General features: G+C 39.5%; 2 protein-coding genes across 6 annotated transcripts; both read left to right on the top strand.

Moving 5' to 3' along the window:
- The first annotated feature begins 3,001 nt into the window (after positions 1 to 3,001).
- Positions 3,002 to 8,251, top strand: csad (cysteine sulfinic acid decarboxylase). Of its 5 annotated transcripts, none has more exons than XM_067592281.1 (14): positions 3,002 to 4,011; positions 4,103 to 4,245; positions 4,333 to 4,459; positions 4,572 to 4,662; positions 5,069 to 5,291; positions 5,433 to 5,512; positions 5,918 to 5,972; positions 6,327 to 6,443; positions 6,568 to 6,632; positions 6,793 to 6,874; positions 6,952 to 7,175; positions 7,442 to 7,493; positions 7,587 to 7,676; positions 7,884 to 8,251. In XM_067592281.1, the coding sequence occupies exons 1-14, from the start codon at positions 3,957 to 3,959 to the stop codon at positions 8,055 to 8,057; spliced, it is 1,578 nt and encodes a 525-aa protein (XP_067448382.1). In that variant the 5' UTR covers positions 3,002 to 3,956; the 3' UTR covers positions 8,058 to 8,251. The 5 variants fall into 5 exon arrangements, with proteins under 5 accessions (XP_067448382.1, XP_067448381.1, XP_067448384.1 ...); XM_067592280.1 differs by having other exon boundaries at positions 4,100 to 4,245; positions 7,884 to 8,249; XM_067592283.1 differs by having other exon boundaries at positions 6,976 to 7,175; positions 7,884 to 8,248.
- Positions 8,252 to 8,508: 257 nt separating this feature from the next.
- znf740b (zinc finger protein 740b) lies at positions 8,509 to 13,781 on the top strand. Its single transcript, XM_067592287.1, has 7 exons — positions 8,509 to 8,604; positions 10,539 to 10,690; positions 10,882 to 11,112; positions 11,480 to 11,614; positions 11,704 to 11,833; positions 12,291 to 12,409; positions 12,631 to 13,781. Exons 2-7 carry the CDS (start codon positions 10,646 to 10,648, stop codon positions 12,805 to 12,807), a joined length of 837 nt encoding a protein of 278 aa, XP_067448388.1. The 5' UTR covers positions 8,509 to 8,604; positions 10,539 to 10,645; the 3' UTR covers positions 12,808 to 13,781.
- Positions 13,782 to 19,117: the final 5,336 nt, after the last annotated feature.

Here is a 19,117-nt window from a genome sequence, read left to right as displayed (position 1 = left end):
TGTGGATGACATGGGCGCAGGAGGATTTTCCTCTCACACAAAGCAAATATCTGTCCAGGAATAAGATATTGATTTGTCATTTCCCAGAGCTGAAGCTGTGTAAACAGGCTAAGCAGACATGTGACCGGTGGTTCCTGATAATTGTTGTCCAGTAACAGTCAGAGGCCTTTTCTCTGAGATGATACACTAAACTAAGATGTGCTGTTACTGTAGATCCTACATCATTCATGTTGACTTGGTATAGCATGCATGAGTCTGTATCTTTTATTTGGTATTCATGCAGTGAATCTTTTGCGCTCACACAAAGCAATCAAATATTTATTCCCATTTTTACAGCATTCCACTTCCACAGCATGAACGACCACACATTTCTCGGTGTTGACATGAATTTTTGAATTTCTTGTTTTGCTGAGGCGCACCCAGGCAGAGAAGCCATTTAGTTTACAGTTTAACAATTTTCATGAATCATAACAACAGTGAGTGTTTCTCACTCACCAGGAGTGCCTCCTGGTTAAGGAATTTGAGCTCAGTGAAACAGCTCATCATGGAAGATAATGTACTGTACACACAGATTATTATTATTATCTAGATAGATAGATAGATAGATAGATAGATAGATATCTATGATATCTATGCCAATTTATACACACAATATATATTATCATTTATATATATAATTTTTTACATACAAGACGAGAATTCTTCATTATGCAATGTGTACTTAGATCCACCAGATGTCACCAAACCCTCTCGGCCAGGGAATATTAGTGCAGCTATATCATCCATCCACTAGATGGAAGCACACAGAATTAAAGTGCAAATATTGTCAATGTATAAGGCTGTAGTCTGTCGCAGACACACAATGAAGAACAAGCAGCGGGAGAAGTGCAGCATCTCAACAGAGGAAACTGTTTCATTGTTGTCTGCAAAAAGCTGTGTAGTCGTGTTTTTTATATGAACCCAGCTGTTAGAGTGTGGTAAGACCTTTATGTGAATACATTTTGTTTGTTGCTTGAAGACAGTACTCGGTGTGTGTGTGTGTGCGGGTGTGTGTGTGCGCGGGGGCGCGCACACACACAACCGCAGAGAGAGAGAGAGAGAGAGAGAGAGAGAGAGTGTGTATTCATGTGGAGCTGAACAACAGCAGCTGAACAGGTAGAGAGCAGAAAACCAGGAAGTCCTAACGTACTCAGCACAGGATTTACTGTATGTCAAGAGAAATACACTGTAGCCTCAGTGAAAGTATTTTGGCAATAAACATATTTTATTTGCAGTTTTCATCTTATGTACTGTTAGTATACTGTAACTACATTGTAGTTCTGATTTAAACAGTCAAATAAATACAACTAACTAAGGGTTCACTAGTGTGTACTAGATTTTTTCTTGAGCTTTCATCTGCATCTCACAGTCTTCCTCAGGGGATGAAGTTGGCCCAGTTTAAATTCTGATTTTAATGCAAGCTTACCGTCAGAGTGGATGCCGATACAAGTTACAGATTAAACAACCCACAAATTATATACCAATTGCTGCAAAATTGAAGTAGCTCTGCTTGTTATTCAAGAGCATTTAAAATGTTTTAGTTTATTGATCATTACTAGATCACTGAGGGGACTGTCATTGCTACATTGCCCATGGAAGTAACTTTTTCTCAGAGGGTGTTACCTCAAATAAATGTCAGATTATCGTCATATGTCATCTCTGCAGCCATTGAAATATACAAACATAACTGCAAAAACCTCAAAAGAGTTTGCTTGGTCATTTATGACATATTTATGTGTTATACAAACTTTTTCCTTTAGATGCAAAATCTTTTGAAGTTTTAATGCAGATTTATCCCATACTCACTGTGTCTACTAAAAAGCAGTAGGATAATTTGGCACATTATTGCCCCACCAAAAAAGTGCTAAATGCAATCAAGATCTATCAGTAATATCCAGTATTCATACATGGTAAAGGTTTAAAGAAGTACAGCCCGACCTCACCGTGAGAATCTAAATGGAAAACAACAAGAGACAATGAGAACTCTGTAATTTTGAACCATCAAACTGTGTTCAAGATTAGTTTCTTTTTTCACATTTGATATGTGCTTGTGTTAGAGAGATTTAATAATTTACCATCACTTTTTTCTTAGGAGCTGATGTAAGTGACAGTCAGTCATGGATGAGGAACCAGCGGGAGAAATCCAGCTACTCAGAAGCCAGAAGGCCAAGCTGATAGAAATTCTAAGTGCCGATGCCGACTTTGTACTGCAGCATGCAGACTCTCGCTGTCTGCTGTCTCTCTCTGGGTACCAGCAGGTGAAAGCTTGCCGTATTCCCAGTGAGAAAGTGAGGGATCTTCTGGATAATATCATCCAGAGAGGGCCCAAGGCAGCACAGGGTCTACTGGAACTACTGAAAGATGAGGCCCTGCAGGAAACCTTCCCAATGCTTCAGTTTGTTAAGGATTTGCAAGTCAAGAAGCTGTCCTCAGGTAGAACAAAGTATTTTCAGTAATCTAATTTTCAAACATTGTTAGACTTCTGTGTTAAATATAATTGTTCCCTCTATTTACAAGGGGGAAAAGAAACATCGAGAAAGAGAAAATCCACTTCTGATTTACAGGAGACCATTTCATCCAAAAAGATCTGCAACAGTGGTGAGTCAAACTACACTTGCAGCTTTTCCCCTCAAAACATCATAAAACCATCACCTACTTTATTTGCCTCTGCTTGTTTTGCACAGGATCTCACTTGGTGACGGAGAAGCAGCTGATGACCGTGGCTCGTGCTATTGGCAGATCGTGGAAGGAGATTGGCAGATGCTCACTGGACATCCCCTCTGTAAGGCTGGAGCATATTGAAGAGGACCATTCACTCCATACGGAACGAGTATTTGCAATGCTGCGCTTCTGGCGTAACCGCCAGAGGGAAAAAGCCACCGCCACTCACCTGCACTCCCTGCTTAGTCAGGAAGTCTGGGAGCTGCCACCTGAAAGCATCGACTTTCTGTTGGAGACTGACTGAGGCCTTCACTGCCTGATACCTGCTGAGACTGAAAACCCTCTCAAAGGGCTTTTTTTTACTGGAAATAAATGTGTTTCTCATCATAGATCCTGCCATTCCATTTCAGGAAAAAACAACACCTGAAGACTATGTTATGGGATCAATCAAGAGTCATACATGTTTATTCTGAGAAGCTTTAGTACCAACAGGTCTCTAATTCTACGTACACCGCTTTCTTATCACAACGCATTTTGATATATGATATTATGATCAAAAAAAGTTTGTTTTATGAAGGTTCTTTGAAAGAGGGATTTCTCTTTTTTATTGTTAACTGGCTGTAGCATTGATTTCCATGAACCTTTCACTCAGGGATAAATAAGGAAAATAACTGAGCCGTGCTAATTTCATTTTAATGTAAATACAGAAGGGCATTAAAAAATGAGAGAGATCATCTGTAACTTTGTGGGAGAAAAATGTGATTTTCTCTGAATGTGCAGACACCACAAGTCTGTCATCAAGTCTGTTGAGATAAAGGAGACACATGAAAAGGAGGGTAGACAAGAAGGCATTGCCAACCACAGCCACATTAAATAAGCTCATTATACCACAGTTGGTGTCTTCCCTGAAAATTCCTATTACAAGTTAAGATACTCTTGAAAATAAGGTAACCTGGTTGAGATCCAATGAGAAACATTTAATGAAATGCACAATACCTTGATTTATTAATGAGAAATTCTCGTGTGAATTGATAAAAGCATTTCTTTTTTGTCACAGAAACTCATAAGTCAGAAGTTACTGTATTTCTCTGTTGTTTTTCTGATTCAGTTTCTTCATCCCAGACGACATTAATTAACTTTTTCTGGGACAAAGGTTGACTCCCACCCACTCCTTCCACTTTGTATTCCACTCTGCATCTTTGCTTTGTAGCCATTTTCTGCCGTCTTCCTCGTCAGCACAGCTTAATGACGGAGTAATGAGTCACCAGCTTTTTAAAAGCATGGATATGGCAAACATGTTATCATTCTCATGTAAGTACAGTATGCTTTATATGTCTGTTTTTATTAAAAACAACTTTTGATAGAAGTGTCTTTCTGTGTTTAATCATTACAATAACAGCAGATGGGCAGGCCAAGAAACCAGCTAGTCTGCATGACCTGAATGAGCCTCTTACTAACCACTCTGAGGGCCAACTCTTCTTGAATGAAGCCTTCAAAATTATTGTGGAAGAAGTGCTCTGCAAGGGCACAGACATCAAACAGAAGGTCTCACATGACATCTAAAATCACAATACTGTCACATCACAGCGAGTGTTCGGAACAAAACTCATAACCCATGTTTTATTCCTGCAGGTTTGTGAGTGGAAAGAGCCAGAGGAGCTGGCTCAGCTGCTGGATCTGGAGTTGAGAGAGATGGGGGAGCCACAATGTAGGCTCCTAGAGAGAGTAAGAGATGTCGCCAAGTACAGCGTCAAGACAAGTAAGACTGCCAGAGACAGCAAGGAAACAGACTGAAATTGATTGACCCTCATTCACTAATAATGTGATTGAGGGTCAATGAGGCTTTTTTTTTTTTTTTTGGTTTGTTTCAGGTCACCCGCGTTTTTTTAATCAACAGTTTGCTGGGGTGGACTACCACTCCTTGGCTGGTCGGTTCCTCACTGAGGCTCTCAACACTAACCTGTAAGAATCAACATAAAATATAAGACAGTTAAGCAGAACATCTCTGAAATATAATATTAGATATTATTATTAATATAATATAGATGGAATGCAACAAATACGACCTTTGAGAAACTTAAAACATTCAGTTTATGTTGAGACTTTGTTATGTAGGTGTTTTATTTTTCAAGGCTGTAATTTATGGTCATTTATGGTACTGCATATAATGCAACATACAACCTCAAAAATCACCACAGAGAGTTTTCAGCACAAAAGCTGAATTATAGTAGTGTATTATAATAGTAGTGCTTTTATTTTATAGGTGTTCACAATGTTGTGTCAAATATCTTTATTTATACTATCTTTTAGCTGTATTCATTTATTAGCACTATCTTCGTTAATGACATTCTGTGTGTGTGAAATGCAGCTTCACCTATGAGGTGGCCCCAGTGTTTGTGCTGATGGAGAATGAGGTTCTGAGAGGGCTGCGTTTGCTGGTTGGCTGGACAGAAGGTGATGGTATTTTCTGCCCTGGTGGGTCTACCTCCAACATGTATGCCATGAATCTTGCACGCTACCGACTCTTCCCAGAGGTCAAAAGCCAGGGGCTGTGGGGTCTCCCGCGATTAGCCATCTTTACTTCTCCAGAGGTCAGGAATGGCTGTTTAATGCATATTGATGATGTAGAGTGGACTGAAACTATCAGAGGTGTTCATTGAGGATCACATTGTAGTTTGTGTGTTGTTTTTACATAAATATGACTTAAAGGAACATTTCTTATGTTTTTACAGAGCCATTACTCTGTGAAGAAAGGGGCTGCCTTTTTGGGCATTGGGATAGACAATGTCATCTTGGTGAAAGTGGATGATGGGTAATGTATTGTTCATTTCAAGAACTGAGTGACTAATTAATAAATTAGTCCATCAATTTTCAAAATCAATTGATTGTTTGAGTCATTTATCAAGCAAAAATGCCCCAAATTCTCTGGTTATAACTTCTATAAAAATGAGGATTTACAGGTTTTCTCTATTTTATATTCTTGTAAATTGAATATATTTTGGTTTTGGTCAGTCAAAACGAGCAATTCAGTGACATTAACTTTGGCTCTAGCAGTATGAGCTGGGTATTTTTCACTATTTTCTGACATTTTATAGATTAAATGAATAAATTCATAGATCAGTCGATAATGAAAATAATCATTATGGCTCTCAGGGTTCTATAGCATCACCTTGCTTATGTGTCTTTGTCTTTTTCTATGTTCTCTAATGTGCTGCAGAGGCCGCATGAGTCCAGAGGACCTGGATGAAAAGATAAAGCTGGCAAAATCTCAGGTAGTTCAGGCAGGCTTGGAAGATTTTATAGTCACATGTTCCAGTAGACCCTCCAAATACATACTGTATGTCTATGACCTATTTCTCTCAGTAGGTGAACATTTCATTCAGTCTGTATACAACATTGCTGAGCTCTGTATCCTCACTGCTACACCAAACTAATATGCATATTGTTGCAATAAATGGTTAAAAAGGTTGACATGAGTGTCCTGACTGCACTGACGTTTAATAAGTACTATCCAGCGGGAGAAGTATTATCCATCCACAAGATATAACAAACCATAAAAACTGGTGCGTTCCTGCAAACCAGAAAGTACCAGGAAGCTGTATTCATTATCAGTTTGTTTCTACCAGGGTGCAGTGCCTTTCCTTGTAAGCTGCACATCAGGGACCACAGTGCAGGGTGCCTTTGACCCGCTGCACCGCATAGCTGATGTCTGTGAGAACCACAAGCTCTGGATGCACGTGGACGTGAGTCACCTGGTGGAAGATAAATTCATATCTGTTGACAAGCCTCAGATTTTGCGAGACTTGTGTTGCGTTTGTAAAAATTTTACAACCTGTAGAGTCATGTCTGTTTTGTTGTTTGTTTCAGGCTGCCTGGGGAGGGAGTGTGCTCTTTTCCAAGCAACACAGACATCTGATGAAAGGTGTTGACAGGTATTAATATGCATGCCAGGAGCATGCATTTTGCATTATAAAGAAGGCAACATTTTGCCTGTACATGAGTAAAGTTAGGCAGATATGGTCATACAGCGCATACAAACAATACATTTTTTATTGTCCATGTGTGTTTGTGTGTGTCTGTGTGTGTGAAAAGAGCAAATTCAGTGGCCTGGAATCCACACAAGATGCTGGTGGCTGGCTTGCAGTGTTCTGTCTTGCTGCTAAAGGATACCACGGTTTGGTTTCACAGTTTGAAAATTACCTGATAAAGTTTTTTTTTTTTTAAATGATTAAGTACAAACTTCTTTGACAGCCATTCATCTCTACTTGTCCTCAGAACTTGTTGAAGCAGTGCCACAGCGCCAATGCCACATACCTCTTCCAGCAAGACAAATTCTACGACGTGAATCTGGACGTCGGGGATAAGTCAGTACAGTGCAGCCGTAAAGTTGACTGTCTGAAGCTGTGGTTGATGTGGAAGGCTGTTGGCTCCATCGGCCTGGCAGAGCGTGTAGACAAAGCTTTTATCCATGTTAGGTAAATAACGCATGCAGCTCCAGCACAAGATAAACTTGAGATAGTTTAGGTCAAGTGAGCAAAACATCAAGGAAAGAGGGAATATGTGGGTTTATCTTGCACAGCACGTTAAGACTACTTTTGATATCTATGCCCCCCAGTCACCTAGTCTTTGCTTACTAGTGAATATTTTCCAATACAGGAGGAACATGCTTAACTTTTTTAACAAAAGCATGGAGCTGAGTTCTGATCCAACATAATGTGACAATTTAGCAAATCTCCTGCAGATACCTGGTGGAGCAGATGAAGAAAAGAGAAGGGTTCCATCTTTTGGGTGATGTAGGTTAATTTTTCAAGGACACTGAGAAAGATTAGTTGCTTTTTTTGTCTGCAAAATGTTGATTACTTGTCTGTATTTGTCTCCATGGACAGCCGGAGTTTGTGAATGTATGCTTTTGGTTTATACCACCCAGTTTGAGAGGGAAGGAAGGAAATGCAGATTACTGGGAGAGACTGGCAAAAGTAAGTTTATTTATTACATCAGTGGACTGGCTACACATATTGCACACAAATTAAACATTCGATTTCAACCCTTCAATTATTTGTAGTGTGCATGCTTTGTTTAAAAAAAAACATATAGGCACCATCTTCAAGTTTTCAGCTTTTCTGAATCTAACAGTTAACTGTGTGCATGTGTTTTTTTGCTATTCCTTTTTTTTTGGTTGAAAGGTAGCTCCAGTCATCAAGGAACGCATGATGAAACAAGGCACTATGATGGTGGGCTATCAGCCTCTGGGAAACAAGGTCAACTTTTTCCGTGTGGTTGTGTTCTCTCCCCTTGTTACCCAGAAAGATACGGACTTCTTTCTTGATGAAATTGAGAGACTGGGAAATGATTTGTGACTGAAATCACAACTTATCAGATGTGTAGCCTTTGTCTGTTTATAATCGCCTGACACAAACCTACATGGTACCAAACTGAGAGTTGTACTTAGCGTAATTTAACAAGCTGACATAATGTAAGGAGTTTCTCAGCTGAGAAATTTTATGACCATCATTGATGAATGAATGAATAAATAGAAGGTTTGTATTCTTAATAAATGTAAAATGACAATGGGTTTTTTGTGTTGAGTGAATGTTAACCTCGCCAAATACTTTAAAACCAGTTAAAAAATATTTCCCCAGGACTGGAGAATTATTAGCCACGTGGGAATGTACTCTTTAAAACTTTACTCTTTGTCCCAAACAACAGAGTCCACCACCAGTCCCTTACAATTATGGCCGCCAATGTGGGTCATTCCGCTTCTATCACGTGACTGAACGTCTGACCAATCACGACTCTCCCCGGGGAGCACTTCCGGTGGTGTTTCCTGTCAGTGTTTGTAAACTGAGAAAAAAATTGGAAGTGCGACAAGAAATACTAATCTGCGAAACTCTAAAAAAACGAAAGGTAAGAAGTCGGTGCTCCAGCATAGTTTACTCGCGACTATTGAGATATTTTCTAATCTTCTTACTCTCCTGTTTGTGGCGGCTGCAGCCCGGGAGGGAGGTGGTGTTTCGTGGTCGGCGCTGAGCCCGCACGCCCTGCCTGGCTGTTGTTGTGTTGTCTGGGGCGGCGGGTTGTTTTGGGGGGGGTGGTGGAGGGGTTCAGTCATACAAGAGTTGTCCCAAAACCTAACTAATGCTACTGGTGAGCTAGCTAGTTAGCCTTTTCTGTCTCATTCAGCTTATACTCTTATCATGCTTCACACGTTTAAATATATACTTCACAAATCTGATCTAAATAAACCCAAACTGCCTTTCCAATCGATACGGTCCCGTTTGATTAATAAAGCTCACTTGTTCAGAGATGGTCACTTTTCCAACAGGGTATCAAGCGTTTTTTAGTATAAGTAAGACTCACAACCTCTCCAACACAGATTATTGTCAAGATTAAAATACATTAAATGAATGGAAGCTAACATGTTTCACCAAAGTGATGAATTACAGTGTTTCTGTTTACTATCAAAGGTTTTAAGCATGGTCAGTATCGGTATATATCTGCTATAGATGCTCCTGTATTGTCTTACATAATAGTTTAGTCATAACACTGCACCACAATGTTTCCTGCGATATAATCAATTTAGTTTTGGGTAATGTGCACGGCGGTATTACATTAATATGCACTGGTGCTAGGAAATTTATACTAAATCATGTGCCTTTCAGTGCCAAGGATGTAACCGTGCAGCACTTAGTTTTGGGTCAGTCCTTTTGAACTTTAAAACCCAACTGCATTGTGATAATGATGAGCAGGAATTGTGCACCAGGGTTTTGTCTGATTACAGACACATTCAATTGGCTTTGTAGGTCTTTTTGAAATCTGTTCAAACCAAGAGTTAGTCATGTTTAACAAATGTATTGTAAAGTTTGCACTTTAAGAGGATATAACATAAAAGCCCACTGACTGGAGCTAACAGCACTACATATATACTTGAGGAGAGAATGCTGCAAACTAGGAAGACAACAGAAACATACATAATGTTTGTATTGTTACAAGTACGCGTTAAACTGTGCAATTTATTATTTATTTATACATTATACCTATTAATTCTAAGGTGATATGTTTGTGATGTTTGGTCATTATCATGCAGTGCTATGGAATTACTTCACAGGTCAATTGACTAAATGATTGGAGAACCAGCGTTCATTGCATTCGCAGTTTCATTCCATGAAATTCAATTCAGTATTGTGACAGACTGCCTGTTGAAGTATTTGAAACACCTCAGTGATTCATGACTTTCTCTCATGTCAGTTGATTTGTCCTACGAAACATGACTTGGGCAAAAACCAATATGACTTATTAAGATGTAGACTCAGTTTATAGGTTTACTTCTTCAGCTAATGCAATGTTGTGTTATATTAACTTGCTTTCAATCAGTTCAGAAAACTGATGCTTTTTAAGATGCCTAAAACAATATAATTTAGATTATATACACTTGCTGTTCTCAAACTGAAGCTCACAACTTTTAGATACTTGCTCCTTTCATACTTCTCAGCACTACCTCATATACAAAGCATTTGTGTGATTAACGTGTCATACCTTAAACAGATGTCTTTTATTTGTTTTTGAACATTGTCTTCATTTTTTCCATCAGATTTCCCTCTTTTTGTTTCCTCTACTTTGTTGTTGGTTTTTCTGTCAACCATGGAAACATGTGGTGTGCACCAAACCATTGGGGCTTTCTTGCCTGATACACTGCACATATTAGTGCTTAACCTACATTTCTGGATATATTATATCCAGAATGTGTGGTTTATGAATTGAAGTAGATTGGTCTGGTATTCCAGCTCCTGATTCAAGCATGTAAAAATCTCAGCATCATGTTGTCATGCCTCTACTTTCAGGCTTGTGCCCCCGATGATTTGGGTGGGTGTGGTCTCTTCTGTTACCCCTCATCCTGAGTGAAGCCCCCCTCTGTTCCCCTAAACACGCACGCATTCAAACTACGGCGATGACACACCATTCCAACAACCCTGTTCGAGACCATATGAAATGGGTCAGTGGAAGTCTCTTCATCTCCAGAATCACCATCATGGCTTTTTACTGTGTGTTCCCAGTCCTGATGCCAGTGCATTTCTCTGTTACTCCCATTACTCGACTCCCCCCTCCTTCCCCTGACTCCTTGTCTCTATGAGGGAGTCCCATGGCCCCCCTCTTTCTGCTCTGACATGTTGTTTGCGTTGCTAGGCTGGGTTGCTGGGCTGCGAGGCGGTGCTGTCCAGCATGGCCCTGATGCAAGCCAACAACATTCCAGGCCAGAAGAAGATGATGTCACCGTTGGGTCAGGGGCACAGGGCCAGTCCTGAGAGCCATCAAACCCATTCACAGCACAGCCACAACCACCATGGACACCAGGTTCACCACGGACAATCCCACAGCCACATGGGCCATCTGTCAGCCGGGAGCTGTCCACCACTGGTGAGGGAGATTCCAGCCACACTCACTTTAGGAGCTTCTCTGTTTGTTTTGTATATAGAAAAAAAGCTGGTTAATGCTGCAATTTATAAACTTTGTTGTCATGAATAAAATAAAGTTGTAAATAGACAAGTGTAATGAAAATTAAAATGAACAGTACAACAGAAAACAACTCTGAGGCTGGATACTAATAGCTAAAATTCTCTAACATTCATGTATTTTTGCATTGGAGTTTTTTGGGGGGAGATTTTATGAGTTATATATGATTTTTTTAAAGATGTAAATATGTGTTTGCTGCTTGATTTCAAGCTAGCATGTAATCTTGTTTAGTGCAGCAAAGCTTACCTTCTACCATTTCTTCCTCCAAAAGCTGATTCGAAAGGATGGCGATTATCACTCATCAAGAATGATGGATGGAAAGGACATGCAGGCAAACCAGAATATGCAACCCAAGAAAAAGCACAAAAAATCAGGGTCATCTCACAAAGTTAAAGAGAAAGTGGAGGTAAGGATTGTTTCAAAACTACATGTTTAAATGTAAAGATTTCCTTGCGCCGTTCACTTTAGTTTAACCAACTGTGTTATTGTTGTTAGCCTTTACTTCCCCCAATCGATATGGATGTCGACAGTTCCTTGAAAGTCCAGAAGAACTTCATCTGCGACCACTGCTATGGAGCTTTCCGGAGTAGCTACCACCTCAAGAGACATATACTAACACATACAGGTGAGAACCCACAACCTGCGTTTCTCTTCACTGCAGTGTGGACTTCTTCTTTCCTTTAGTAGTTAAATATGGGACACAGGGAGGCGTTAAGGAGTATTGAGGCCACTATTCAGCTCATGAAACCTCAGCGAACTTCCACTCTACAGAAACTCCATCTGCTTGGAATAAACTGCAGAAAAAACATAGATTCTAGCCTCCTTAAATGATTTTAAGTACTGCATTGGGCACATACAAATTGCATGTTGTTATTTAATTGGTTATAATGATATAATTTTTATGTTACATGTTTTTTCTGCCTTTGTTTTAATAAAAGTTAATGTCTGTAACATAGTGGTGCTGCTCTTTTGGCCAAGACTCACTCTTATTTTTGAGCAAGCAAATGATAAATGCATCCAATGAAATGTGCAGTGAGTTCTAATAAATGCTGATAAATGATTTCACCTGTGATTGTTCACAGGGGAAAAGCCATTTGCCTGTGATGCGTGTGATATGCGGTTCATTCAGCGTTACCACCTGGACAGACACAAGAGGGTTCACAGTGGAGAGAAGCCGTACCAGTGTGATCGCTGCCATCAGGTTAGTCAGCCATTCTTTCAGTTTAGCTAGTATACTTTACATGTACTTCATATTAGTCAGCTTCGTAAAACATTAAAGGACGGGTTCACAATTTTACAAGTCTGTCTTAAAACAACAGTCAGGTGCCCAAATGAACACTTGAATAGATTTCTCTTGCTGTAATCATTCCTCCTGTTCTGCTACGTTGTCTGAAACATACGTCTGTCTGTTCCTGGCTCCAGAACTTCTCACGGACAGACCGGCTGCTGAGGCACCGACGGTTGTGTACAGTTGGGATAAGCAAAGAGGAAAACCAGTCATGCTGTGACACTCGGGCATCAGGGTACTCACAGGACGCATCAGCCCACCCAGCCTCCTGGAGCCCCCTACAGCCTTCCAACAACCGCCTGACTGTCTGACCCTCAGCCTCCCTCAAAGACCCTACAGACAGTCTGCGGCTCAGTAATGTCGCTCATCAGAGCTCAACAGTACTCTAACCTGACAACAGCCCAGCTTAAACACAACCAAACTTTAGTTTGCTCTCACCAGCTCATTCATAGAGCTTGATAGTGGATTTTTGTACTTTTTCAATGTACTGTTACATTCATGGTACAGGTGGAGGGGCAAGGACTAATTCATATCCTTGGTCAACAGGTAACATTATTATGGCAATAACTGAATGATGAATGCATACATCTTTTATTTAAAAGGTTTTTTGGTATTGCTGCCAAGGGATTGTAAGTATTTTTGACTGCATCAACTGCTGATGTATCGTGTAGCGCCACATGGGTATCCTGCTGACCTGCAATCAACCCCAGCGCTGCCTACTACTACATATGGACAATTCACTAAAGGACACAAACACGGAAACATTTAGCTTTTTAATGTTCAAGTCCTACTCATTTTGTGTTTCTTACACTACTAATCATATACCAGCTACTGCTGATAAGAGAAAGATCACAGCAGACTTGTGGTCCCTGCTGCCTTGAGGTAGTGACCTTTCCAATACTGTTGTGTTTAATATATTTGACACTGATCCAAACATGGAAGGGGCTTATTACAGAATAGAAAGCAAACTAGTAATCCATTTTTACTTCATGTACAAGACTGCCTTTTCCCAACACACAAGTCTTATGTGGATCTAAATGGATGTCTTAAAAAAATTCTCATCTGCTATTTATCCTGCTGTTAAAATGAAAAACACTAAAAAATAACTAGATGCTCCTGAAATGTAAAAAAAAAAAAAAAGCTTAGGTTTTCAAATAGGTGTGTAGAGACTGTTTGCATACACATTAACTGTTCTACCTTGTTTTAAGGGTTTTATCTTGACTGTTAATAAGTTACAGTGATGAAGAATACAGTAGCAGGTGAGAGCTGTGATTTTTTTTTTTTTTTTTATAATCATAGTAACTTGAACAAAGTTAGTCTGCTTTTTATGACAGTAACTGGATCTATGAACTACCTGTCTGTTGCAGAAATGAGATGATTCCTAAAGTGCTTCTGTAATAACCCCCCCCCCCCCCCCCCCCAATTTAAATTCAGTTTGTTTACTATCTCTCTGTTCATAGAAACCAACGTTAGTCTTATTTTTTCCCACTTCAGTGTCAGTAGAGTCTCCTGCTCAGTCTTCCGTCCTTTTAAAAGTATTTTGGTGAGTCTCCTGCTCAGTTTCCTGTCCTTTCAAAAGTATTTTATCAAGTGAGGCTAGGAGTTGTGAGTCCTCAGCCTGTTCCCAGTCACAAGTTTGACAGCCTGTAAAATCTTTAAAAACAGATGGTTTTAGATGGCTGTCAGTCGTATTTTTAGTGGAGTTACTGGGGAAAGTTTTTTGTTAGTGCTTGTGAAAATGGCCCAGATCAATTCAAACATTTTACAATAAGATTTGGCTCAATCATAGATTTCGAGAGCTCACCTCTTGTCTTTCTTGACCTGACTGAATGTGATCTGAATACAGTGCCATGTCATTTCATCTCCAGTTTAACCTTTAGCATCTTCAGTGAAGATGACTAATTGTATGTGGTGGACGGGGGAATATAAGGTCCATGTGGTGTTTTTTATGATGATAAACCTACATTATACTATATCCAGGCCTGTGTATGGTTGAATCAGTCTGTAAACACTGGACTGAAGACATTAGCTCAATTGTAGAAGACCACATGAGTTTTAACAGTTGTTATCTGTTTAGAATAATGTTTTATAGTAGACTTGGTAGTTCTGTTACTGTCAGACTTTTAGATCACTGACTTATCTACTGCTTATGAAGGTAATATATATTTAAATTGTATTAGGGGTAGAAAATAGTATGTATGGGGCCCACACTCCAAAAGATCAAAGTATTTACAAATTTATGAACTGTAGTCTGATGATTTCTGACAGCTGAAAAAGTCCAAGGTGAGACATCCTTCAACTTGCTATTCTCTTGCCCTTTTAGTATAGCAGCCATGATTAGTTGACATATTTTTTTTTTATTTTTCTTTTGCATGTGTTTGTTGGAGGATCTTGTATACATTTTGTGATATTTTATAAAATGTGAGCTCCACCTTCTTAAGTCATTTCAGGGGTGAAGTGAAGTAAATTTTGACTCTGTAGTGAAGGGAGTTTTAGGGCCCCAAGTCTCAATAAAACTGTTACACTTTTTAAACAAGTGCTTGTTGTTCACATGTTTTGCAGCAGTGATGCCTCGAGTGATTTTCTAAGGATGCAGATTTGAAAGTAAGACTGAAGTTCAGTCTGACTTGAATTATGTTCAGAGGATTTTGCAGCATGAAATACTCATTGATTATTTTTGGCCCATTTCAGTCTTACTGAGCCTCAGTCAACATAACATGAAAACTTATATTATCTGTCTTCAGTTGAACATTAATTAAAGAATCTTAGACTAGAACTGCAAAACATTTCAGAAATATGTAATGCACTAATTGTGTCAGCAGATGGCATCCATGACCACATGAGGGCCAATTTTCTATCCAGCATAGTGATGAAGTTGAAGACACACCCCTTTTTAACCCCTTTGAGTGGTAATTCAAAATAAACACACAATTCTCTGAGTCAAAAAAAAAAAAAATACAATGAATTAACATGGATGAAATAAAAGTCAGTTAGCTCTCACTTTCTATCAGGGTTAATTAATCAGTTATTTATTTCTTATCAAATAAACGGCAAATACAGTTTGCTGCACACGTAAATGAGTGTTGGGAGGCAACTATGAACTAATAAGATTAATGTAATTTTGCAATTGGCTTAAATACAAAGTTTTGTCCAGAGGACCATGAAGCAACAATTAGACAACTAAAGACATCACATTATACACACACAGTTATGAGCAAGTCATTGATCAATCTATATGTTTAAATGAATTGATTAGTTGTCAAGAATGACTCATGTCCATCTCCAGTTACCAGTTAGTGTCTTAAAACAGCTTTTTCTCTGACCACTATTCAAAAAAACAGCTATAAAATTTGCAATGATATGAAGCAGTGAGAAACCTCACATCATGTTTTTTTCTTGATATAAGAATGAAAACAATCATTTATTACATCAAATCAACAGTGACTGTCATTACAATACAGTAGTGGGTTTATACAAAGCCTTGTGTGCGCCACAAGAGGGAGGTGTATCCTAAGCTACTGTCTGTTCACAACCTTCCTTGAGACTAGTATGGTGCTTATACTGTGTGCAAGTCAATTGATCTGTACTTTTCTGGGGCTTTTTTAAAGTACTTGCTAAAGCTGAGACAACAGATGATCAGTATACCTCTTCCACGAAGCAATTACTGATATCATGACCTGGAGCTGGTTGGAAATATGTGACCCTGATCTGATGTTGCATTACACTTTTTGGAACTTGTAAAGAAATGTAAAAATAAAGAGTCTGGGTTAAAACAGTCACATTTTATGAGTTTTTAAATCCAGATTGATTCCAAAACTGCAGAGGAGGAATGTAAAATACACAGCAGTCAGCTGTGAACAAAGATGATTTCTTAAAAATATTGTTTTTAAGACTTTTGTAGAGAGAGCAAATGCCAGTAGATTGGCTGAGGAGTGCGACTTCATAAATGCAGATATCAAAAAACAGGTGCTCTTTGGATCTAAGGAGCACCTGAAGAAGACTGAGTTGAAACGCATAGGTGCTAAACCCATTTATTAAAGGCTTTTTCATTTTTGCAAAGCAGTGTGCCTTGGTATTTTTGGCTATGACTTATTGATCACGAAGCACACGTACAAGTCTAACCTCTCTCTCTTTTTTTGGACTCATGCTTTTAAGACACATAATTGTCAGAGTGGGCAATCAAACAGACATAACCGTCTGTGCGGTGATAGCTGATACCCGCATTCTTCAGACAGGAGGAAAGAATTTCTTCAAGTACATTGCCCCGTCATTCTCCCTGCAGGGGTATTGCCACATCAGTCGTACGTTAGGAAGTGCAGATCATACCCTTTAGCACCTTCCTCTTTGCTATTGACCAGTTCTTTAATTAAAGCATTAGGATAGGCAGGATGAGATCAGCCTGAAGGCTGCTGGGAGTGTGTGCTCTCCCCCATGGGAGACATCCCCTCCCTCTGCAGCCTGATTTACAGCACCCACAGGCCCCCGGCACTTAACAATGGACCTCCTTAAGTGAGGTAGATGGGGAGGAGATCAGAGAGGGGGAGATAACACTCCATCTTCATACACAAAGTGCTGAAATCATCTAGGTTCGAAATCATCTCCGCGAGACAGACTGATCATGGAGTCAGTCCAGAGGTAAAGTGTAGGAGTGCTGCCTTGAATGCAGACTGGCTCACTTTATCAGGGAGGAGAGTCCTCTTTTAAGACTGATAGTCAACTCTCTACATGCTCACCTCTCCTGTCAGAGGTATAAAAAAATAGGCCCTCCAAACAGAAATTTCCCCAACAACCAGTAAATCTCGACTGACTGCACATACTGTGGCTCTGTCAACACATGGGTGATTCAGAGGTTTACAAAAACAAGCGCTCAACAGCAGAAACGTTCTGTCTCCTACAAATGTTTGGATGCCCCCTGATCAAATACATCACAGGCTCAGAGCAGATGATTGAAACCCTCCCAACAATAGCTCCTGCTATCTTCCTTTCCCAGAGGTGTGGGAGAGCCTTTTCATCTCAGGCTTTGATTAATAAAGGAATAGGTGGTTGGTTGAAAGCAGCAATCTGCACCCCCCCTCAAACATCCATCACGCCTGTGACAGCCCACCTCACTGTGTTAATTAGCGGTGATATTTAAGCTGTCTGAGGTGTTCCATGGCCGTCAGCGTGGTGGTGCTGCTCATCATTAAAATTTCAATTCCTCTGTCCAGGTTACTCCCATTTTCCTGGACACCTCAGTGAACACGTCCTCAGACATACACTCAGAAGCAGGGATAAAGTGTTCACCGAGCTCCAAATGAAAAACTGAAATGTACAGAACGAGTACAGAAGAAATCTGAAATTAAGTAAATCAACTGTGACCCTGCACTCTCTCTCTCTTTTAATGTTAAGCCAATTGTGTCAGCATAGATGTAAAAACATCAATTTGACTTATCACACTTGCTCAATAATGATTTAAAATTACACAAAAGCATTTGCCATAAATCTAAAGTTCTTGTCAAACCATGAGCACAGAAAGTATGAATGCATTACTTATTAATGATTACCAAATATTGTAATATTCTCTTATACTGGGGGCTATTATTCAGAAATTAATTATGTATGTAGCTGAATCCTGGCCTAAGTTATGATCAAAATGCATCATGCGCCAGTCTGAGAATTTTAGTGGTACAAAATTAAAGAATAGCAATGATAGCAGTGAAGGGTGTCTTCCCAAATGGCAGCCATTTTACACCAATCTGAAAACAGCTGGACAAAATGGCCTCCAAATAGGCACAAATTTGGTGTATACATATTGTCCATAGGGTGTCATATTATCACTGTTGCTGTTATCAAAATGTAGTAAATATATGGAAGTTACAAAGGGGATGTGTGCCAGCCGCCTGCCTTCTAAAATGTCTCTGATGGGGAAAGTTTTGTCACGTCATGCGTCAAATTGTCCCACATTCAGACATCTGCCACTGCTTCTCTAATTAGTGTAACTCAGCAAGATTAATTAGCCTCTGCATATCATTCCCAGTACTCGGTATATAACACAGAGGAGTAAAGAAGTGAAAGCCATCACCCGTCTGACTGGTAACAAGGGAAAAGTTTGAATTTGGCCTACTTTTAATATGTTGAAATCATGAATATTCATACATGAATATGAACCTCCAGTGAACTCAGACATTGCAACCTGAATTTTAAAAATAAACTTTTTGCAATTTGGCTTAATCACATGTACAGAGTGAAGTGTAAAAGATTTGAGAGACAAAGAGAAAAACTGAATTGTTGATATAATGAAACAAGTTGGAAAAAAGTTATAAGCTTGACTGAAACTTTTTGAATATGTGACTACAAAAGTCAATGATGGCTGAATTCCATTTAGCTGCTTCAGTTTCAGGGTCTTGGTATTGTGCATGTTGGCTCACTGTCACGCTGTCATGGCTTCACTTGAATAGAACTGAGTCATTGTTAAAGTTAGTAACACCTGTGTTTTACTACTATGACGAGTTAGAATATCTGCTGTGAAAAAGGTCTATTACCCACATTAGGTTTGAGTTTCCAATCAGCACGAGACCAGCAAGACTGAGTGCAGTGAGGTTGCTGATATTGATGGTAAAGTGTAACTTGTAAATCAAGGAC

The sequence above is a fragment of the Thunnus thynnus genome, chromosome 6 (assembly GCF_963924715.1).
Source record: "Thunnus thynnus chromosome 6, fThuThy2.1, whole genome shotgun sequence".
Classification (NCBI taxonomy): Eukaryota; Metazoa; Chordata; class Actinopteri; order Scombriformes; family Scombridae; genus Thunnus; species Thunnus thynnus.
This window is presented reverse-complemented; position numbering and strand designations above follow the sequence as displayed.

Excerpts from the sequence above, each read along its gene's own strand:
- csad (XM_067592280.1), top strand. The coding sequence starts at position 3,957 with ATGAGTCACCAGCTTTTTAAAAGCATGGATATGGCAAACATGTTATCA. Across the intron at positions 4,663-5,068 it reads GAGGCTCTCAACACTAACCT|CTTCACCTATGAGGTGGCCC; the intron begins GTAAGAATCAAC and ends TGTGAAATGCAG. Across the intron at positions 5,513-5,917 it reads TTGGTGAAAGTGGATGATGG|AGGCCGCATGAGTCCAGAGG; the intron begins GTAATGTATTGT and ends AATGTGCTGCAG.
- znf740b (XM_067592287.1), top strand. The coding sequence starts at position 10,646 with ATGACACACCATTCCAACAACCCTGTTCGAGACCATATGAAATGG. Across the intron at positions 10,691-10,881 it reads TTCGAGACCATATGAAATGG|GCTGGGTTGCTGGGCTGCGA; the intron begins GTCAGTGGAAGT and ends TTGCGTTGCTAG. Across the intron at positions 11,834-12,290 it reads ACATATACTAACACATACAG|GGGAAAAGCCATTTGCCTGT; the intron begins GTGAGAACCCAC and ends GATTGTTCACAG.